At 47.2% G+C, this 24,125-nt stretch overlaps 1 protein-coding gene across 4 annotated transcripts in view; it reads right to left on the bottom strand.

Moving 5' to 3' along the window:
- The window catches only part of LIMK1 (LIM domain kinase 1), a 340,745-nt gene that overhangs the window by 21,601 nt on the left and 295,019 nt on the right, over positions 1–24,125 (bottom strand). For all 4 annotated transcript variants that reach the window (XM_069614802.1, XM_069614804.1, XM_069614803.1 and 1 more), the window contains 4 exons: positions 19,533–19,664; positions 18,146–18,205; positions 3,124–3,189; positions 1,459–1,615 (listed from right to left, as the gene is read on the bottom strand). In XM_069614802.1, the coding sequence (XP_069470903.1) occupies positions 1,459–1,615; positions 3,124–3,189; positions 18,146–18,205; positions 19,533–19,664 (415 nt within the window). The remainder of the gene's footprint in view (positions 1–1,458; positions 1,616–3,123; positions 3,190–18,145; positions 18,206–19,532; positions 19,665–24,125) is intronic.

Genomic DNA, 24,125 nt, shown 5'->3' on the forward strand with positions numbered 1-24,125 from the left:
GAGAGAAGCTGGAACAAGAGAGTGAGTGAGTAGGACGAAGGAGAGGAATAAATGCTAGGGCCAGAAAAGGAGGAGAAAGGAAGAAGGTAAAAGCAGGGAAAGGAAGGCGTTAGAAGGGGTGAGTAGAGGAAAGCGCAGAAGTCGAAGGAGGGGAGAGACCGAAGACATCAGAGGTAGAGAAAGGCAGCAGGAGGAGGAGGAGGAGGAGGTGGTGGTGGTGGTGGTGGACAGTGAGGTCCGGAGAAAGAAATCCAGCTTTGCCTTATCTAAGATGGCCAGAGGATACGAGGAGGTTCTGGGGGAGTAAAGTGGAATCAGTGAGGCCGCGGCTGGCGGGAAGCCAGGATGCCAGGCGAATGACCCTTGAAATGCTTGTGGTCCTGGGGCCAGATACGGTTAGGGCCCAAACCTTCAGACCCCAGAGAAGCTGATCTAGAGCAGAGAGAGGCTAGCCGGGAGCCATGGTGCAGATCTGGTGGCAATGGGAATGGAAAGCCGACCAATGATGATAAAGAAGACATTCCCACACAAGAGAAGAGATGAAGAGGAGATAAGCAGGCCAGCCAGCTGCAATACTCTTGCCCTGATGGGGCTGGCAAGGCTGCACTGGCCTAGAGGGAACTCGGGAGCCTTCCCGGACGGCCTCTGCACCCTGGGCCTCCTTTGGGTGGCAACCCATTTTATTTCCATAGGAAAAGGGTTGGCCTTGCTGAAATTGTGTAATATGGGGCCCCTTTGAGCATTATTTTAGTCCACCCTTGGCTGCCACTCCCACCATGAAGATTACAAATACTTGCTCATCAATCACGAGACAAATTCTGCAATCCTGGTGCTCCCTGAGGAAACTAAGACCCATCTGACATTTTGAACAACTTCGTTATCCTTAGCAACAGTAGGTCTTCCTCCCTAGCGTGCCATGTTGCCCTCATGCTCTCTTCTCAGGCTGCAACCCAAATGCCTTCCGTCCCATTCTTTCCCACTGCTCTCTCAATTGTTTATCCCGAGGCTCTCGCCCACACCCTCTTCCGCATGGACTAGTTTCCAAACTCTGTCTCCATCCTCCAGAATGTCTCATTCTGTCGCATTGGTACCTATTTATCTCCTGGTTCTAGGCTCCTTTTCTACTAGCTTTAGGTCGCTGGGTATTAGCAGAACCAGCGACATTCCCTTTGTTTTTTTCTAACAGGGGTTCGCACTCTATACCCTTTTACCACCACCCTTCTGCCCCCCACCATGGCATCCCTTTCCCTCCACTCCACTGTTTGGGAGGGAGGGCGGGAATGCCGCCATCTTGTTTTTGCCAATGGAAATAAACGGACAGCAAAGATGCCTGAATCAGTGCCTCCTGTGCAGATGTTTGCAGCTACACTCGTTCAGTGCTTCCTTCCCATTTCATTGTGTCCCCACCCTATTTTGGAGCCCGCCAGTTGCCCATCTTGTTCTACTCAGATTCCTTACCGTTGATCATTTCTGGTGCCATCCAGTAGGGGTTTCCCACCACGGTGTAGCGCTTCCTGCGATCAACCTTCTTCAGGTTTTTCACATGATCTGGTTGCTTCTTCTCATCCACCATGAGCCGAGCAAGCCCGAAATCTGCCACCACCACACTCTTGTTCTGAAGACAAAAGAAAGGCTCTCAGACAGAGAAAAAGTATTGCCATGGAACACATAAATTGGGCATGGGTGGTGGGGGCGTTCCCTGGCTTGGCAGGATGTAGCTCACATTTGAGCTTAAAAAGGCCGAAGTGATCATGATCTGCCAATCTTCTTCTATGTACCAGTCACTTTAACCACACGCCCTTGCAATGATACCAATCACAACCAGTTACGATCACGCAGTCGAATATGGCCTAAAAGGCTCAGCTAGTCACAGTTAGGCAGCACCGTTACAAAACCCCAAGGTACAGACGTGTATTCATATCTGACATAACTAATGACCCTCCCTCCAAATCAACATCAATCCTGCAAAACACATGAAACCCAATCCCACTCTACGAAAGCGTGCCAAGGATCCTGCACCAATATTTGCCCCATTGCTGCATCAGAACCCCGGCCAAATTATGGATCAATGCGTCAAAACCAATATTCATCCAATACCTTGTGTGTGTGAAGCAATGCCTCACCCCAATTCTGAACCAGTGCTGCACTTTAAAACTGTGCCTAAATCCCAAACCAATGACTCATCCAACACCTCACCATAGTCCTGCGCCAACACCCAACCCCAAATCGGAGCCAACGCCACACTACACTTTAGCAAAGGTAAGCCACAACTCTGAACCACATGCTCAGTCCTCATGCCTGATTCAATTTCAAACCACACTTCTGCAGCTCACATCACACAGACTCTAAAACAATACTTCACCACCTGGTCTTGGACAAACACACCCTAATCCAGAAGAAATACATCTGCTTCCTTAATTCTGCATTAATACCTCACCATTAACCTCAGCCATTGCCTTAATGAAAATCTTACACTAATGCTTTATCCCATTCCTGCAACAATTCTTCAACCAAATTCTTCATCTATAGGTGACACCATTAGGGAAACAATATGTCATCTACAATCCACTTTCCCCTAATTCCTCGCCAATTTTTTTGAACTAATGTCCCCATCCCAGCTCTTCTCATCCAGTGGCTCATTTAGATTATTGTACTTCCAAATCATACACTACCATTACCACGCCACCGTGGCTGCACCGCCAATCCCACATGCCTACTAGAAAACCACATTGGCCTGCCATTAGTTATGAACCCTCAATGCCTCTTTGCCAACCTGCTAATGCAAGGGCCATGCTTGCTCCTAATCCTGCAGCATTAATGCCTCAGTGCCAGATTCATACCGCCAATGCCATAACCCCAAATCTCATACCACAAATACGCACCTGGAAAGCTACAATCACCGAAAGCAGACTAGATCGATGTGTAATGTTGCGTCATCCCACACATCTGCTAATTGTCTATAGTGCGCGCCATGACTTCAAAATGTATAAATCAAACTTGTTCTAACAGGCACACGTTAAATTATTAATCAGCTTCCTAAATCTAAGAGTGATGGGGCGATGGGTAGAGGATCTTTGCGCCCTCTATCGTTACATAACATTCATGCCCTCAAAGCCCTCTTACCTCACGGACCAGGCAGTTATGGGAGTTCAGGTCTCGGTGGATAATGTTCATGGCGTGCAGATACGCCTGTGGACAGGGAAAAAAAACTATCATACTTGTGATGGACAGGAGCATCGCTGTGCTACTGTGAAAATTAGTAATGAAATCACAAATATTGAAGTGCATTTTATTATTAAAACATTATCAAATATATTGTGCATGCTTTGTGAGTTCTGTGAGACTGCTTAAGACTCTGGAAGTTAAAGTATGCTCTGATAACTGTCTGGGTTCTGACCTAGCCACTGATTCATTCTGAAACTCACCCTCGGTTGCAGCCCTTGCAAAGAGGATCTGATATGCTTTCTCAGACTGTAATCCTCTCCAAAATACATATTGCCAGACATCAAAAATTCATATTGTGAGCACAAGTGGTTGAGTGTTCCTGTTTTTGCTTGAGGAACCAGACACCCGAGTTCTGACCCTTGCTTCGCTAATTGACGGATGTGGGTAACTCACAAAATGGGCCCCTTACCCGGAACATTAGAAACATCTGCAGCACTTCCTCACTGTCTGAAAAATGAGTTTAGTCATTTGCCCAAGAATGAATGTAGCACTCAGCGTTCTGCAATTCCTCAGAAATTATCCGTTTTCATTGGTAACAGGATGTTTGCAAATCCCTGATCATATTAACCATAAGTGTGACCATGATTAATTCTGACACTGCATGGGCATGTGTCCGTTCGATGACTATGCTCAGGTGGCTGTCATCAAAGTAGGGTCTAAATTATTCATTGGGATTTCAACCTTTCTTAACGAAACTTTGAGTCAAACAAATTCACACAAAAAATGATAAATTCATTCATTCCTATTTGGAAACTACCCCAACCTATTCCAATCTCTATTAAATAAAACAATGTACACAAGCAAATTACACCAAATGATCCTACGATACACACACACACACACACACACACACACACACACACACACACACACACACACTTGCGAATTATGTTATTTGCTTTCTTCAAATCTTAATTATCTGTCTCTAATTGAGTATCCAAGCATTTCACTCGATAAATACATCTGAGCAGATTGACTGAAAACATAACAAAACCCAGTGGTTGTTCTTCTTCCGATGTGTGAGAGCCTGGCACAATTACAGCGGTAGAAGTGTACTGAAAAAAGTAGTGGAACTGTGGTCTTGGCAGGGGCGAGGGTAGGCTGCACAGTACAACATGTGCATGCTGTTGCAGCCGGGGCATTGCAATAGTCTAAGCGACTAACAACTAAGGCTCCTATTACAACTTTACACTTGCACAAAGACATGAATGGACAAATCAAATCATCTGTATAGAATGGTGAATATGGTCGTAAAAAGTCAAGGAATGATAAACAGAAAAAAATTAAAGCAGTGGAACTACGTTCCCGACCTTTCTTGCTCACTTCGATCACTGGGCACAAACCATTGTTAACTTGTGCAGAGCATGGATATTGAACTGCTAAAACCTGGCGAAGGAACTGGCACTGGCAAAACAGTAGGCAGAGCATTGGGAAACCATTGCTGAACATTTGATTGGGGAGTAAAACAAGCCTCAGGAACCACCCCTGGCACTATTTGTGAATGCCTAAACAGGATATTCCGAAATGGTACAGATGGCAGCACCACACTTTAGCAGTGCCACCTTCTCTCTGCTGTTTCACATACTGCTCTGGTCTGCAAGGGGCAGTGCTACCCCGTGGCATATAAGGGCAGAATGGGGGCATTGTTGGAGTAGCCTACGAGAGGTATATGGGTACACAAAGGGTGCAGCTGGAGACAGATTGAGAAACCATCGGGGTAACCTCAGAGAAAATATGTGTATACGTTGAAAGCTATAGACAGATGGTTGCGGTAACCTGGGAGGAAGTACCTGGGTACTCCCAAAAGGTGCAGCTATAGCCAGATGGAGGAAGTACCCAAAGGTACTACAGATAATCACAATATGAAAGCCCAGAGGACCCAATAACCGAATCAAGTGAAGTCAAAGATCGTGACCTTGAGCGGCCCGGTCCCAGATTTTGCTTAGGCTGGTGGAATCTTCAGCACGATACTGCAGCCAAGACCACCAATGGGGCTGCTGTGCATGCAGCAGTAATTAGAATTGTTCTTTTATAACGTGCTTAATACCGGAGACCAGTTTCTAAGCGCGAGACCAGGATTCGAACCTGTGTTGCTATGCATTGTTTTGCTTCCAAGAGAAACGCGTTGCCCCCGAGCTATCCTCCCGGCCCAGTAATGAAACAACCCGCCCATGCCGAGGACTGCAGAAATGGCAGAGGGCGCAATAGAGGTTTGTGGACATTGCTTCATGGCATGACAGAGCATGACGCAAGGAGGGCAGTTAATTCACTGAAACTGACACAGGAAGCTCAATCAGAGGAGAGGTCATTCAGACCATAGCTACTGAGCAGGACTGGAGTTAAAGGGACAGAAGGCAGAGCAGCCGTATTCACACCAAGCAAGAGCCGAATGGTCGTGCACTCGTACTGGATAATATTACTATTGCGGATTACATTTGTTTGATTATGTTTATGCTGGATCCCTTTGTATTCGAGATCGAATCAGAACTGGGGTCCATCTTTTTTTGGCTTCCCAGGCAGCAGTGCGGGAACTTTATTTTGCTTGTTTAAAAAAAACAGAGGAAATATACGTGGGAAGAGGGAATTTGAATGCTGTAAAATATGTTTGACTAACCTTCCTTCGGAATCAAAGCCACTTAAAATCAGTGGTCTAAGTGAGCGGGAGCGGTTGGGAACGGTGCTCCTCTACTTTTTTAAATTAAGTTTTTCTGTTCCTATACTTTTATTTTTAAAAAGAAACCGTTCCGGAATGGTTTCGTTTTAAAATAAAAGTGTAGGGAGAAGTTGAAACTTGTACGTTCAGTGCACTGCACTGAACGTTCCCTTAAGCAGCAGGTGCATGTGTTTGTATTGTGTGTGGGAGTGGGCGTGGTGATTGAGTTTGTGGGGAGTGGGTGCAGGCCAGTAGGGAACATAGTTCCACTACTTCTTTTCGTACACTTCGACCACTGCTTAAATGATCTTGAATGCTCATGTAGCTATTGATATAGATACAAGAAATGGCTGAAAGATTTCCCATTCCCTAACGTGTATGAGTTTCTTGACGCCCTCTATCAGCCATCTCGACAACAAAATATTTCTACAAGAGCAGTTCTTGTACTGTGCTCTGGGACAGGTGAGTAACAATGACTGAGGAATCTTTTAGATTGTCTGTCCATTTCCATAGTAGTTACTGGCCAAATGCTGGCCAGTGAGCTACTGACCACTCACAGCAGTCCGAGTCACAGTGCCACAAACAGACCGGACCTGAAACCTGGTGCACCGACGCCAGTGCCTTAAGTGGCAAGGAAAAATGGCCAGGGCTCATCAAGGGGTTGTGACCTAACGGGGGGGGGGGGGTCGCCTGCTGGCTCTGCAGGTCTGTTATTCAGTCCTTATGTACACTTGTTAAGAGTAACTGGTTCATGCAATAGTGCCATGATGACCTCGGGTTTAGTGCGCTTTATAAATGAGAAAACAAAACAAAAACACTGTAGATTTGAGTTCTGCCACCATGCTTAGCTGCTCAGGGAGACCAATCGAAAGTAACTAAAAACAGCTTCTGCAAGCACTAAAATGTGCCAGAGGAGCCCAAACTGTCAGCGGCTGAAAAGCCTATGTTTTGATATTGGTTTGAAAAAATGTCTCTGAGTTGTCCCCTGTTAGGAGATACCGCGGAAGAAGGAAAGCATCCCACCTTCTTTCGTCCCGCTTATAAGGACATTAGAAAAGCCACCATAGTTCCTGCATTCAGAAAGTTTAATTTGAGACAACACCGCTCTGTCCTATTCTTTCTTTTATCTCCTATCGCCCCATTTGTTGCCTGGGCTTTGCTGTCCATTTTAAAAAGAGCCATGTATTTTAAGAAGAGGGTTTTTATCTGTTTAGTGGATTCTTGCACTTTACTAAGCTGTATTGAAATGGACTTTTAAGTAACGTATCTTGTTTGTTTGTTTGTTTTATTATTTATAATGCGCGAGCGTACCCGGGGGTATCAGGGCGCAGACTTTACAAGAATTTTCGAAGCTTGGTTACACTACACGAGGAAAATACATAATACAAATATAGGTGCACAAATGTTATATACAATATATACAAATCAACAGTAGGCCAGCAGGCCGTAATGTAATATACAGATAAGCAAGAGGCACACGTGGTTACGATGTGTGCGTGTAGCGCTGGACACTACCTGGTTTTAGTGGGTCTCCAGTTTCAGCCAGGAGATTAACTTGGAACGGAAGTTCTGATAAGGCAAGTCTGCTCTGAGGTTTGGAGGCAGGGAGTTCCAGAACTTGGCAGCTTTTACCGGGAAGCTGTTGCCTCCTATAGTGGCCCGTTTGTAGTGGGGGACAGATAAGCAATCTTTGTATGCGGTTCTGATGGGTCTTGAGGAGGATAGTTTGTTGAACCTGTTGATCAGGTAGGTTGGGGCTGCGTTGTTGAGAGACTTGTGGGTGAGGGATGCCGTTTTTAAGAGAATTTTATCTCTGGTGGGGAGCCAATTGTTCTGTTGGCTGAATCCTGTAATGTGTTCTCTTCTGGAGATGCCCAGAGCTGCTCTGAGAGCGTTGTTCTGAAGGGTTTGCAGTTTATTGGTGATGGCCTTGGTGGATCCTAGGTAGAGGGCGTTACAATAGTCAAGGCGAGACAGTATGAGGGCTCTGGCGAGTGTCAGACAACTAGTGTCGGACAGGAAAGGTTTGGCTGCACGGATTAATTTGCACGTGTAAGCCGTGGAGGATGCAAGGGAGCTCACTTGTCTTTTGAGGGAAAAATTGGAGTCTAGATAGAATCCCAATGTTTTGACCTCCAGTCCGACTTTGATGTTGTTCCCGTCAATCATGAAGGATTTATAAGCCGGGCCAAGTTTCTTTATACTGATTGTGGTGCCTAAGATGATGAGTTCTGTTTTATCATCATTCAGGCATAGTCCATGAGTAGCCATCCATGCCTGGATGATGATGTACACCCTATTTAACAAGGCCAAATCCTTTCCATAATCTCCTGAAAGCGGAAGGAGGATCTGAGTATCATCTGCATAGTTAGTGTAGGTGATACCAAGATGATCCAAATCATCGAAAAGGGGCTTGGTAAATATGTTATATAATGTGGGGGAGACACAAGAGCCCTGAGGAACACCACAGGTGATGGGTATAGGGTCTGCTGCCGCCGTGGGAGAGAAGACCCTCATAGTCCTGCCGTTAAGGAAGGATGTGATCCAGGTGATGGCCTCGCTGGAGAAATGAGCCGAGGAGTGGAGGTGTGAGCAAAGGACGGAGTGATCGACCAGATCGAAGGCTGCAGATAGGTCGAGGAGGAGGAGTAGGGCGGCTTGTCCGTTGTCTCTGAGCGAATCGATCTGCGCTTTCAAGTCAATAAGGGCGGTTTCAGTCCCGTGTTGGGGACGGAATCCAGAATGTCTAGAGCCTAAGAGGTTGTGTTCTTCCAAGTGCTTCTGTATTTGTACATAGGCAACCTTGTCCAGAATTTTTAGTAGAAAGGGAACAGTAGTTATGGGTCGGTAGTTTGTGGGTGTGGCTGGGTCGAGTGTAGGTTTTTTCAGTAGAGGTAGTACCCAGGATTGTTTTAGGTTAGTAGGGATGGAGCCAGTGGCAAAGGAGGCATTGATCAATTTTGTAATGAAAGGGGAGAGGTCGCAGGCAGCATCTTTAATGAGCTGTGCAGGGCATAGATCTCCCTGGCAGTTAGACGGTTTCAAGGACAGGATAATTTTTTCGACTTCCAGTATGTTGACTTTGGTGAATTGGAAGCGGGCTAGGTCAGTGGGTGTGGGTTTGTCCGGAATTATTGAGTTGAGGGTGTCATTCAGGGATGCTCTTTTGCTAGTGATTTTACTTTGAAGAGTCGCAATCTTGTTGGCTAGGGCACTTTGAATTTCTGAGCACCAGTTTTTATCTTTGGTGCACGTGTCAAGGGGTGCTATGGGGGTTTCTATTTCTTTGAGGATGGAGAAAAGTTCTTTCATGTTAGATTTCGCTTGGGATATACGAGAGTCAAAGGAGGCTCGTTTGGCCAGGTAGATTTCTTTTTTGTAGAGTGCGGCTAGTTTGGAGAGTTTTAGTTTATTAGAGACTGAAGGGGATTTTTTCCAGATGGCCTCGCAGTTTCTTTTTTGCTGTCTTAGTTTTTTGAGGAATGGTGAGTACCATTTGTTGAGGTGCGTTTTCGGTTTACTGGATCTCAGTTTAAGGGGGGCGATGCGGTCCAGTGAGGTGGCCATAATCTTGTTATATTCTTCAACTAAGGACTCAGGGTCCAGGTTATCAGGAAGTGAGTTGAGAATGGGGAGGAGGTCAGGGATAAGTCTTTCTACTGTCATGTTCTTTTTGTTTCTAGTGAGAGTGGGTGGGGCCTTGATGGTGGGCGGGGGTGGGGGTCTGTCGGTGGAGAGCATGAATGATACCAAATGGTGGTCGGTCCAGGCTTGGGGTGAGATATTAGTGATGTTCACTAGGCAGTTATGGTCGGCCACCCAGTCAAGTGTTCTACCTTTCGTGTGCGTAGGTGTCATACATCTTTGCACAAAGCCTAATTCAGTAAGAGTATTAGCTATGGTACTAGCGGAATGGTCTTCTAAGTCATTGTAGCCCAAGTTAAAGTCTCCTAAGGTGAGGGCTTGAGTGGAGCTTTTGAGGTTGCTGGATAGGATGGAGTTAAGGTCTTCATCGAAGGTGCCGATGGGGCCTGGCGGACGGTAGATCAGGTAGATGTTAAGAGTTTGGGAGTTAGTGAGTGGTATTTTGACTGCTAGTGATTCGCAAGAGAGGGCGTCGGTCGAGGTGGTTAGTCTCATGGTAAGACTGCACTTGTGGATAAAGGCGACACCACCTCCTCTAGAGTTAGGGCGGTCTTGTCTCAGGATAGAATAGTTATCTGGGACTGCCAACATAAGCATAGGGCCTGCTGCTGGGTGTAGCCAGGTCTCAGTGATGGCGAGGAAGTCAAGGTTTTCAGTGAGTATTAGGTCTGCAATTTCTGTAGCATGAGCTACTAGCGACCTGGCATTGATCAAGGCTCCCTTGATATTGGGGCTAGCTTTGTTTTTAGAGATGGTAGCTATATTTTTTGAGGTAGTAGTATGGCGCTTGTCTTGTGTAAGTTTAGGGGTACCCTGGTTGCGGGAGTTCTGAAGGGTTTGTAGTGGGTTACTGGGTTGTGTGGAGGTAATAGGTCGCGGTGGCAGCGATCTAGAGTTATGTGTAGTGGACAGTGAGCGGGCAAGTGGTTCATGGATTTTGGCTAGTCTAGCTCTAAGTCCTAAGTTCCTTTCTGTGGTGGTGCGAGGGTGACTGGAAGATAGTGTCTGAGAGGCGTTTAAATCTGAGTAAGGTACTTGGTTGTTACGCCTGGGTAGGGCTGGCATGTTGGGTAAGTGTGGAGCCATCTTGGTCGGAAATGTGGTATTGAGGCTGGTCATGACGTAGGCAAGCAAGATGGAGGTGAGTAGATACATGCTAAATGGTGGGGTCGAGAATGTTATGGAAACGCTGAGTAATACCTGGTTAAGGTGACCGTGGTTGGGATGGTCTATGTAGCCCCTAGATAAAGGTAGTTGATAGGGTTGTGATGCCGGGGGTCTGGCCGTCGGCAGGCACTGGCGTGTAACAGGTATGAAATAGGCACACGCCTTGTTTCAATAGTGTGGTCTAAATACGACCATAGGCACAACACAGTAGTGTGGTCCAAATATGACCATAAGGCACGACACAGTAGTGTGGTCACTATGCGACCATAAGGCACGACACAGTAGTGTAGTCTAAATACGACCATAAGGCACAACACAGTAGTGTGGTCTAAATACGACCATAAGGCACAACACAGTGGTGTAGTCTAAATACGACCATAAGGCACAACACAATAGTGTGGTCACTATGCGACCATAAGGCACAACACAGTAGTGTGGTCTAAATACGACCATGAGGCACAACACAGTAGTGTGGTCACTATGCGACCATAAGGCACAACACAGTAGTGTAGTCTAAATACGACCATAAGGCACAACACAGTAGTGTGGTCTAAATACGACCATGAGGCACAACACAGTAGCGTGGTCTAAATACGACCATGAGGCACAACACAGTAGTGTGGTCACTATGCGACCATAAGGCACAACACAGTAGTGTAGTCTAAATACGACCATAAGGCACAACACAGTAGTGTGGTCACTATGCGACCATAAGGCACAACACAGTAGTGTGGTCTAAATACGACCAAAGGGTGTGTGACTGGTAGTAGTGACCATAGACCATCTCAGTAGAGGTGGCTAAAAGTACATGCATGCAGTAATGTCCCGGTACTTGCAGGAACTTACAGTACGTTCTCCTTATGCGAGAGGGTTCTGGTGGAGGGTAGGGTGTAAGTTGAGCCGAGTTGATGGCCACTCCGCGCTGCCATGCGCGTAACAGGCGCAGAACAGGCCTTTGTATGGCCTTAGGATTGGCCGCCGGCGATTCCGCCTGCCGGCGGTTCTTTCGAATCAAATCGAGGTTCAGCCTCGATATCGTGCCGCGATGCGCCCGGCATGGGCGAGTCAGGCACTTCTTCAGGACAGGGTCAGGCAGGCCCTGCACAGTGGCACGCTCCGTACCTGGGTCCTGCTGTGGATCCTCTGCTGGGCTGTGGGGCTGGGGGGGCTCCTGCCCTCACCCCTCTGGGTGTATAGGAGAAGTCTTATATCTTAACAATGGTATGACTATTCTGTGCTGATGTTATTTTTAATGTGATGATTTTAAATTTTGTAATTGTTTGATGGATGTCTACATCCAAATAATGACACTGAACTGAACTGAAAGTATCTCAGATCCATATCATGGGCGCCAACTTTATCATTTTACTGCAGGTGCATTCCCTAGGTCGAAAGGGTGCATTTTACAGCACTTTTTTTCAGAGGAAACTGGAAAAAGCCACATGATTTACTGCTGCTTTGAACATAAAAGATCTCAGCAACAGCCACTCAACTTACTCCTCTACCTTTGTAGCTTTCTGCTTTAGGACTCGTCACTCAGCTTCCAAAGAATGTAACATAAGATGTGGATGAGCCCTGATACTGCTCAAAATCATTACCGGCAATGCAGTTCACCTATAGGACTTAAAAGGAGACGATCGTGTTTCACGCTCAGCATCATTGATGCGTAGCTGCAAACATGCACCATTGAGTTTTAGAATGGGAATGCAAAGAAAAAACAGGACTGGATAAGCACCTACGGATTGGCATGGATCATGTTGGCAACTATTAGGATGTACACCCAGAAATTGAAAGAGTTAAACAACTCTGCGAGGGCAGAATGAGCTTCCTGCCCCTGTTGCTCATAAAACAAAGCGGGCAGGGGGGGCGTGGCTATGAGGCCATGAGCTATGGAGCAGACTTTGCGAACTCCTGTGATCCGACACTGATCTGTGCCATAAAAGGTCAGAAATCTACAGCAATAATAAACAAAGCCACAGACTCAGGGCTCAAGTGGAGGGTACACGCGGGGGGACGGAGTCCACCCACTTTATTCAGAGGGTGTACTCAGTCCCCCCCAGCTAAAATGAGAACCATTGGATGTTCTTTGAATTTATGAATTAAAGACGACCTTGGGGATCAAACCGCAGTCGTCAGGTGTGCGGCTGGGCACTTCACCACTGCACTATATAACCTGATGAAAAATAACAAACAACTAAAGGTTAAATTTCACATTTCCGTACTGCAAGTCCCAGGGAAAACATTTGTATTGGTTCTTGGAGTTTAAAGCAGGCACACCTTTTAACGTTTTCCAAAACACTATTAGGAGAAAATATCCTCTCTTGGTTTTGTGTGTGTTTTGATTTTACGAAAGGCAAATGCCATTCGCCCTGTGCAATTTGGGTGGTTATGCAAAGCCAATTTAATGAAATGTGCATATTTCACCTTGATATGCTAATTTCTGGTGACGTCACATCCCATTGTGTTTGTTGATGAGTCCCCCACTTTAATTTTTAGGACTTAACCCCTGCACAGACTTATGAATGTGCCGCGCACACATAGAACGAATAGCGCTGGAAACGAAGAGTAGCTACAGGCTTGAGGACGGGAGATCAGCATGAAGGTGCCAGCAACGAGCCCATACGCAGCATAAATCTGCAGAAGTGCCCCCGCGAACAAGAATGCTGAAGGAATGATGACTGATGGGGCGAGTGCAGCGGAACGCACGTAGAAGGGAGCACAGTGGCCCGCGACAGTGTAGCATCCTGCAGACGCTGGTCGGGCAATGGATGGGGATACAGTGTAACTGACGAGGCACAAGAGAAGCAGTACCCAGAACGGGAATACAAAAAAAAGAAAGCACACATGGAAGGCAGCAGATGCCCGGAGACACTCGATACGCCACAAGGCATGCAATCAGCTGAGCGGGTCTCGCTAACCGATGTTCCGTGAATGGAAACGAAGGAATCAGAAATGAACTAGTAACGAGACGTGTGGCGAAATACAAGATGTCGCGCAGCCAATACCAGGATAAAGGATCCAGGAGGATCTGGGCATAACACTATACCCTCCATACTGTGATACATTGGAAGAGACCTAAAGGACACACCAATGCCACGACATACAGATGACCAGGAGGATGGAATGGACAGCGCCTAATGGGCATGGTACACAGAGCTGAGGAGATACACTGTGGGAGGCCGAATGGCACAGAGACCTCAGAGAGTGGAACGAGACACCTGGCCTGCAAGTGAGTGGTTATCTTATACTGCCACGAAGACTGTTGGGCACAAGATGCCAAGCAATGCATAAGAGCAGGATATTAGCAAACAGCGCCTGAAAGACATGATAAACAGGGCTTGAGGGGGGAAAATCAAACGCCACTGACTGGTACAGAGGCACCAAAGTGTGGAATAAGGTTCCTGACACGGGGCAAGCGATCAGGAGTAAAGACCCCCCCCCATAAACACAGTCACGTGCGGCCCCGTAGCAGGGTACCAGCTTGCAAAAGGGCACCCCGAAGCAACACCAGCCGGGATTGCCAGTGCAAACCCCTCGCAGAAGGCAGACAGCAGCTCTGTGTTACAAGGTGCCCCACCCAAGGCACATGTGAGACCGTGGCTGCCTGCACCGAGGTGTGTGTCGGCGAGAGTACCCAAGCCGGGAGGCCATCAGGCCTGGACCTACATAGGAGCATGAAGGTGCGCAGAGGAAGCGTGCAGGGAAAACTGCAGAAGACAAACCACTGGTGATGTCGGACAACATCAGCGCAGGTGAATAGAGACCTGCGGAGGCAGTCAAAGGAGCGCCAGAAAGGAAAAGGAGACTGGGTACTGGACAAGCGGTGCCCAGTTTCCAGAACGCAGTACAGACACCCGGGGGCCCGATGCTGGAGATTGGTATTTGGTATTTCTGGGAGTAGACATGTCGTCCAAAGGAGTCGAGTCAAAAGGGAAGCAAGCAACGATGGAGGATTTCACCAAAACATCCCCATTAGGCAAAGTGGTGAGGCCCAAGAAACCAGATATACAATGGGGGGAGGCCCACTCGCGAAATGATCAGCAGATCCTAGGTGCCATAGCGTAACTGAAGACATTGTGGGAAGGTAAAATCGAAACGACCATGGCAGAACTAAGGACTTCACCCGAAGCGAAAATTGACGCAGTTAGCATAGATGTCAATCTCTTGCGGCAAGATGTCAGAAATCTGGCGGAGCGCACGTGCAGGCTGGAGGCGAACGTGAAAACCAACACGAATATCTGCACTGCGAATGCTGAAGAGGTTGCTATCCTGCAACAACAAGCGTGCAACCTAGAAAACAGGGCTGAGGAAGCGGAAGGGTGGGCACGAAGAAATAATATCCGCGTTGTGGGACTCCCAGAAGGAGAGGAAGTCTTAGACCCAACCGGCTATGTGGGGAATAAACTGCTGCAGGAGGTAAGCGGAGGAGCACTCACCCAGGAACTTGCAGTGGAGAGAGAGTGCACAGAGCTCATACTAGGCAACCGTGCCCAGGGGCCCATCCCAGACCGCTAATCGCAAAAATATTAAACTACCAATATAGAGAGAAGATCCTTGAGCATTTCCACAAAGGGTGGACCATAAACAGAGGATCAGCAACGATCACGGTATACCAGGACTACACCTTCTTGGTGCAACGACAGCAATTGAACTATGTGTCTATCAAGAGGAGGCTACGCGAAGCCGGATACAAATACATGCTGCTCTACCCTGCGAAGCTGAAGATGATACACAATAGTAAAGCTAATTTCTTCGAGACCCCCGAGGAAGCAACGATATGGTTAGATGCGAGAAATTGCCCAGCCAGAGCAACGGATCAGACGGGAAACGGGATGGAGAAGTAACTGAAGATTCTGCAGAGAAGTAGTATGATTTGAACAGTGGCGAGGGTGATTGTTGTGGTTACATGGACTACGGACTAGATAATAGTGTGCAACGTAGGGAGCTCAAGAGTGAATTGTAAATAGTGGAAGCCTAAATTGCCTAGAAGGTATGAGGGAGTTCACGGAGGAATGCGCTAGCAACCCCAGTAGTTAGTTTAGTTGAGATACTGCTATGTCGGTATCCCCCCATAGAGCCCTGAGGAAAGGACTAGATGTGGGGAGGCCTGAGATCCAGGGATGGATCTGGGCAACAGTTTGGGGGGAGGGGAGTGAAGTGTGATAGGGTAGTTGGGGGAAAGTGGGGGGAGTGGGGCATTTGGGGAGTTGGGAGGGGGAGAGCCTACAATTGTAAGCCAGTTCTTAAGAAAAGGAGGGCGGGTGTGGAGTCGGGAGGTGTAGGGAATGGTTGACATGGGATACCTGAAGATAGTAACCTGGAATGTGAGAGGGCTAAACAGTTATACCAAACGGAATAAGGTCATGATGTACCTGAAGAGACAGAAAATAGACATTGCATTACTACAAGAAACCCATCTGACCAGGGATGAGCTAGAAGTGGTGAGGAGGAAATGGAAAGGGACTACAATAGGCGCAACATATTCCATGTATGCTAGAGGGGTCATCATGTGGATAGCACCACATGTCCCTTTTAAACTACACCACATAATGAAGAGATGGATGGCAGAATGGTATTGCTAAAAGGGTTAGTGGAAAACAAAGAAGTAAACATTATCAACCTATACGCCCCAAATAATGACACCAGAATGTATTCCAGGAACATATATGCAAAGATTAGCCCATATGTGGAGGGAGCAGTTATACTCGGGAGGGGGGGGGACTTTAATTGCACACTAGACCCCAAGCCTGATAGATCAGACAAGAAAGTTGTCAGGCCCACCCCGGTGGCGAGGGCCCTTGGGGCCCTTTTAAATGATTTCCGATTGGTAGATTTGTGGAGAATGCTTCATCCACAACACAGAAAGTACTCGCACTACTCAGCCCCACACAACCTACACACCCGGTTGTACTACATATTTGTTGCTAGCGAACTAACGGGAGGTATGAAGAGCATGGAATATAAGGCCGCAGTCCTCTCTGACCATCTGCCGCTGATCGTAGCGTGGCAGATTTTACCGACTAGGTCAAGAATCCCGATATGAAGGCTCAGAGCCGAGGCATTGAGAGACACAGTGTTCAGGGAAGACCTGAGGGTGGTAATAAAGGAATACTTTGAGTATAACACGGGGAGTGTGAGGTCGGCCGGGACGTTGTGTGAAGCATTCAAGGTGGTAGTGAGAGGGGAAGCGATATCTAAATCGAAAGGATTACAGGGTGGCATAGTGCGGGAATTGCAAGACACGGAAAAGGACATAGAGGCTAAAACACAAAAGGGAGTAAGACCCCTGAAGAGGCTGAGGTCATAATGCACCTAGGTGGAAAAATGCAGAGGCCACTGGGAGAGATTAAGCAACTTGAACTATAGGAAATATAGAGAAAGGCAACATGCAGAAGGGGACAAACTGGGTAGGATACTAGCCTGGCTATGTAGGAACGAAACCCCAGACAAGCAATCAGAGAAATACAGAGGGAGGATGGATTGGTGGAGGACACTCAAGGAGTGAATACATGCTTTTATGAAAACTATTCGAAGTTATATGCAAACACTACTGGGGAGGAAGAAATAGACATACTAGAAACAGTGACCGAGCTCAATTTGCCCAAGCTCGGAGAAGCAGAAAGGGAGACCTTAGAGACCCCACTTACATTAGAGGAGTTGGAGCGGGTAATCCAGACACTACCCACCAACAAGGCCCCTGGGGCGGATGGTCTCCCAAGCGAGTTCTATAAAACATATGGCAGATTCTTTTTTTAAATTATTTTTAATGAAGCAGAGAGTTGCCCACTTTGCTCCCCCACCTCCCCCCCTACCCAGTGCCTATCATGTAGCAGAAAGGTGTTTTTTTCTAGATGGGCTGGTAAATAGAATTGTACTGGCGAGCTATCACCAAGGGGGAGGGTTGTTTTTCACTGAGGGGTCAAGCGATATCACAGAAAACCAGAGGGAATTTTGAGGGAGTTTTGAGTTGCCTATGGTGGCAACACCCTTTCTTGAAATTCTCACATTAAAGGCTTCATGTAGTGTTCTGGAAGACCTTCACTTTCTACAGCTTGTGACAGCACACCTTTCCTCTGGAGAGGGCTTTCCTGCTGTTGCTGGACCAGTGACAGCTGCTTCTTCGAATGAGAAGATTGTCTGCTGGCCCGGGGTGGCGGGCGGCAGCGTTTTTATAAGGGTGGCCATGGGTGCAGAGGTCGAGAAGTGGTGTCAGAGGTCGGCTGCATTGGAGGCGCTGGACTTTGAGGCGGCACTGGAGCTTTTCTGCTGTCAGTATGTGCAGAAGCTGGGAAACATGCTGTTGCGACATCAAGGACACATCCCGTTAGCGGTTTACTGTTGTGACATCATAACAGTGAACAGCCATGCCTAAATGAAGCCGTTGAGTACATCAACTTTAAATGCAAGTCATACAAAACAGAAGACAAAACAATGCAGTTGCATTTAGTCACTCACCATTCCAGCTGCAATGTCTCTGGCGAAGCTCACTCGTTGCCTCCAGGGGTAATGAGCATCCTGTGGGAAGAGGGGGCACTGTTAGAGTGGTGGTATGGAGCTATTGCCAGCCCAGAAATATGACATGTTCACCCCTTCGGTGGTGCCCCATCTTTTTCCGAGAGATTACAATGCCTCTGGTTCTGTTCGAAGCCCAGGGAGCATTGTCGGACACTGTAGACTGCCTTTCTAGTTATACCACAGGTGTATGTGAATGACTCCCTCGGATCCATGGAAACTAGGGAGGTCGCATCTCTAGTACACTTGTGTAAAGTGATTGGGACACCTCTCTCTTCAAGTCTATACTTGTTTGGGAACCTCTCATGAAGGCGTCATGGTCTGCTTGGGCACACCACTCTTAAAAGCCCTAAGGACTACTATAAACCCACAGAGATTGGTGTGGGCACCTCCCTTTCTCCAAAAGCACTCTGGACTGGCATGGACAACTTCCCTCTGAAGCCGCCATGCACTGTAGTGACCACCCCACTCTCGAGTGGTCAACTCTCTAAAGCCCTACAATTGTGTGGCCGTCTCTCCGAATCTCTGCGGAACAGGGTGACCACCTCTCTGTACCACCCAGATCCCTCTGAAAATATATGGGCAACTCGCGGGACCTCTGAGGAATGGTGTGGACCCCCCCCCCCCCGTGAATGCCCCTGGAATGCTTGGACACCTCTTTGAACCCTTCTGCGATAGTTTGGACACCTCTATTAATACTTTTCCATTGTCAGGACACCTTTCTGATTAATCCCTCTGGAATGGCCGGCACTTCTCTGTGGACCACTCCAGATACATTGCAGATGGCGCGGACACCTTTCTAGATCCCTCTGACATGATCTGAACAGCTCTCTGAATCCCTCTGAGATGGCGTGGACACCTCTCTGAATCCCTCTTAGATGGTGTGGACACCTCTCTGAATCCCTCTGAGATGGTGTGGACATCTCTCTGAATCCCTCTGAGATGGTGTGGACACCTCTCTGAATCCCGTATCCACACCTCCCTCTTGGATCTTTCAGCAGTGGTGTGAACACCTCTTTCTGGAAGCCCTTTACACTGGTGTAGATCCATCTCTGAGGAAGCAACCTGCAGTGGTGTGGCCCCTCTCTGCAGATTCCAGGACGTATATTGATGGCTTTCCTGAAGTTATGGGATTAAATGAGAACACTTCTCTGAACACCCACTAGAAAGGCAAGGATGATTCTCTTTATCCCACCTGATGCTATTGGCACTTCTCCAAAGCCCCTCTGACACCTGACACACTTCTTGGTTGAAGCGCCCTGAATAATGGGACACATCCTTTTTAAAATTCCCCCGATTGATATGCACTTGGAGGCACTTGCCTACTCACCATGGTTTTGATGATCCCTCGCAGCGTCCCTCCCTTGATGTACTCTGTGATGAAATTCAGCCTCTTGTCCTTATACAGCACACCGATAAACTTCAAAACATTGGGGTGCTCCAAACACCGCATTACCTTCACCTGAAAGTCAAATAAGGCACAGAAATGTATTTGCAACCCATTATCATCCCCGTCCTCCCCAGTTATGGTAAGCAATATATATATGAAATTAACTTCTGGTTTTGTAGAACACTTACAGCCTCATCACGAGTTTGGCGGTAACCCTTAAATGCAGCGGTAACGCTATTACCACCTCATTTAAGAGTCTGCCAAATCCTGGGTTTGGCAGGATTTAATCCGCTGTAAATTTGCCAATTTTCGGTGCGATTACCGCACAGTAATACTGCCAATGGTAGTCGCACTGAAAACTCTCCATTGGGCAAAATGGAGAATGGGGAATTCCCGAATGGGCCGAATGGGAAATTCCCATTCTGCCAAACCTGTGATCCAGGCGCTAATAGCTCCAGGGGGTTCTGCAGTAACACTATTAGCCCTGGTGGTATCCCAGCAGTAATGCTGCCGGCATACCGCCCAACTCGTGATGAGACCCCTATTGTCTCCACTTCTGTTTAAAAAGCCTTTTAACACAACATACATTTACCCCAGACAACAATATCTGGTTTTTTAATAGGACCCAGAAGCACACCTCCAATTTAACCATTGCCTGCCACCTACCCGATGCTAAGAGACAAGGGTTTGTTTGAATTATTTATAATGCTGTTTAGGCGCTGGCCTTATTAATACAGTTAATGATAAACAAGAGCATCGCCACGACACAGTCATTGGAACAGATACAATTGGAGTGCTTTCTGAAACAGGGGTAGTGGAGATTTATTTCTGATTTCGACAGGCGAAGAGTTCCATGACCTAGGGCCAGACATGGAGAATCGTCTGAGACTATGGGACTGTAAGTAGTTTCTTGTCTTATCTGAGAGACCTGGGTGGGTGATAAAAAGATAGGTAAGAGGGGGCTAGTCCATTTAAACACTGATCCACCAAGCACTGAATTTCAAAGGTGATCCTTTATTCTACTGACAACCAAGGTATAGCACGCTGGAGGGTTGCCGCAACATAAGAGAGAAGCACTTGGTATCACAGTGCCCTTAATTGGATTGTCAAAGAATGCTTGCTTTAGTATTCGCTATATGGGATGATGGCCCTTGGGATCTTGCCTGGGCACTGTGGTTAAAGGAATGGTTCGCCCAAAAAAAGTTATTGCAAAAAATTATGGGCAATAATAAAAAAATTGATTGGCGCTTTTTCTTTTTTAAGTCCCCATGTAAAATTTTGAGAAAATGAAGCTCAAAAAGGGAAGCACATGGGGGCATCCATTTTGTGAAATGGATGCCCGCCGCTGTGTTTGCTTTGGCTTTTGTGGCACTCATGAAGGAAAAGCCAGCCAGCTGTAGTAATCAGAAGCTACCACTGGGTGGCTTTTCCTTCATTGGTGCCGGGACTCGGAGGACGGAGACTACAGGCAGAAAAGCTGCAGCTGCATCTCGGTAAGTGCTATTTCTTTAAATAAAAATAAACACTAGCTGCGTTTTTTTTTCTAAGTTTTCCGGGCTGGAGGAGCCCGGAAAACTTAGAAATAAAACTGCAGCTTTAAAAACATTGTATTTATGCTTGCAGTAGCTTTTGAAGCAACCGCAAACATAAATACAACGTTATTGTGTTTGAAAACGCTGCGGTTTTTCTTTCCAAGTCTCTCAGGCTCGGAGGAGCCTGAGAAACTTGGAAAGAAAAACCGCAGCGTTTTTGAAACACAACACGGTTGTGTTTCCATGCCACGGCGTTTCTGCCTAAAGCTGTTTTCCCATTTGGGGCTCTCGGGCTCCCCACGGGGAGCCTGAAAGCCCCAAATGGGAAAACAGCTTTAGGCAGAAACACTGCGGCATTTAGCATTTCAGAAAACAACTGCTTCAAAAGCTACCGCAAACATAAATACAACATTTTTAAATCTGCGGTTTTATTTCTAGGTTTTCCGGGCTCCTCCAGCCCGGAAAACGTAGAAAAAAAACCACAGCTAGTACTTATTTTTTTAAAAAATAAATAGCACTTAACGAGATGCAGCTGCAGCTTTTCTGCCTGTAGTCTCCGGTCTGCGTCCTCCGAGTCCCAGCACCAATGAAAGAAAAGCCACCCAGTGGTAGCTTTTGTTTACTACAGCTGGCTGGCTTTTCCTTCATTAGTGCACAAAAGGAAGCACAGGCGGGCATCCATTTCACAAAATGGATGCCCCCATGTGCTTCCTTTTTTAAATTTTGAGCTTCATTGTCTCAAAATTTTACACAGGGACTTAAAAAAAAAAAAGCCAATCGATTTTTTTGATTATTGGCCATCTTTTTTTTGCAATAAAATTTTTTGGGCGAACCATTCCTTTAACAAGCTCATAGCCCTCACTGGACCACCCTGCCAACAAATGCTGAAATAAGGCGCTTGCCTGGGTGGGACACTAATAGGAAATGGAGCGCAAAGCAGTGTTCCCCGGCCACCCCCCACGCCCTCATCAGCGGTGCATCATATGGCCACAATGGCTGCAGAGCTACACTCCCATTGTTGTAACCTTTCCATTCAGCGCGAGCACTTTTCCTGGTGAATGATGCCTTTATTGTTCTTCCCTTTTTGCTTTATGTTTAAAGGGAGCGCAATGACATGACAGGTGCTGTCAGAGCTTTGAAAGAGATTGACCCAGTAGTAGACTTTTGCTAATATACCCATGCACATTTTAGTTTAAAAGGAATAATGTTCTCTGTTTATGCAGCAGGTGCCTTCCTTTGGCAATACATATTTCCTCCCAGAGATTTTGGTTGGTATGGTCCATGATGAATTAAAAACAACCTTACACCCCAGCAACTACCACCCTCGTGGCCACCCTACCTCCCCCATCTCTGCCGTGTCACACCTCGAATACTGTGCGCGTCACTTCACTCTCTCCACCTTTACATACTGAACACTCCAAAGTGCACACAACCCCTTACCTAGGAATATCCCGCCTACTCAGGCTCTGCCAGATTGCCCACCCTTCCCAACCCCCTGAAACTCACCACTACTGAAACCACCCCACTTGCCTGCACAGGTACCTCCAGACTACATCGCCTCAGAACCCGCACAACTGCTCCCAGAGTATGGCACCTCCGTTCCCGAACAAATGCTCTCAAGCCTCCATCCCATGCATGATATGATAATGATACATGTCATTTATAACACATCTGTACACAAGTTGTCGGGGGGAAATTCTCCCGGGGTCGGCTGAGCCGTCCACGGACCTCCGGGCAGGGAGGCCCCAACTCCTCCCGTGTATCCTAAAAATGAGTATGAGGCACACGCAAGAAGCAAGGTGATTCTGCTGTTTATTGAACAAACGGCAGGGATGGGTCAAGGATCGTACGCGTCCGTCCTGACACACACTCTTCATCATGGGCTCGCATGCCCTTTTTACCTTAGTATGACGCGCTACTTGCGTCACCTGGGAAAGTTAGCAAAAAACCTATCGCCACTCTGGATTGGCTCCTCGAGTGGTAGGGTTAGTATAGCATACGTATAGAGAGCATTGTTAGTGGTTAAGGGTTAGTCAGATGGTATACTTGGGTTGTCCCTTCAAATTGATACATGAAAATTGTTACATGGAGACCCCTGAGGATTGGTCAATGTTAGTGGCGTCAGTGATAAGAGCCCCATGTTCTGATTGGTCCACACACGAGCCCCCCAGTCAGGGACCATCGCTGTTCCCAGCTCGCGGTGCACCTGTCATTTGCAACAATGTTTCACTATGGGTATGTACAGACAATGTGAGATTTATTCATGTGCTGGAAGGCCGGCTACTCCCACTGCTGCAGATGTCCTTCGAGACGCTTAATAGTATCTGCCTGAGTCTTGAAGCGGGGAATCCAGGCGTCTCCCTCCTCCCGGGCCTGGCACCCTGTCAGATTTGGCTTGATCACGTGAGGTGGGACCGTGGTTGAGGCAGAATTCTGCATGATTAATATTGTTTTTTCTTTTCACTGTATGCCTGGCTTAATTGCAGGTGTGACCTTGGCGTCGGCTTGTGGCATGCGAATTAGCAACATTGTGCCCTTGACTGTCTGCTTTCGCCGGGCTCATTCTGCGGGATCAGCAACTGAACTCTGGCTCATTCGATGTTCAAGGGACTCTTGCTTGAGGCCTACTTGGGCCTGGTGTATAAGTGGAGCCATCTGATACACAGGCGCTTTAGGTTATGGTATCATATTGCTTTATCTCCAGTATCGTGTCTTCATTATACTTTTCATTATTGCGCATGGTTTCAGGAGAAGCGTGAGCAAACTTTTTCAGATGCGTTCATTGTGCGTCTGGCGTTTTCTGCATTTTGAGAGGCCTATGTGAAAAATAATAAAGATGCGCGTCTGTGGGTGTGTCCGTCACCTATGTCGTAGCACTGAGTATGTTCTTCGTGTGGATTGGTGTGGGAGTGTCCAGTGTGTATGTTGCACGGGTATTCGGACCGTTGGCTAGGCCGTCATGGCATCTCTAACGATGTGTTGAGTTAGTGCTGGATGATTC

This window comes from Ambystoma mexicanum, chromosome 9, assembly GCF_040938575.1.
Source record: "Ambystoma mexicanum isolate Mex_15411 chromosome 9, UKY_AmexF1_1, whole genome shotgun sequence".
Taxonomy (NCBI): Eukaryota; Metazoa; Chordata; class Amphibia; order Caudata; family Ambystomatidae; genus Ambystoma; species Ambystoma mexicanum.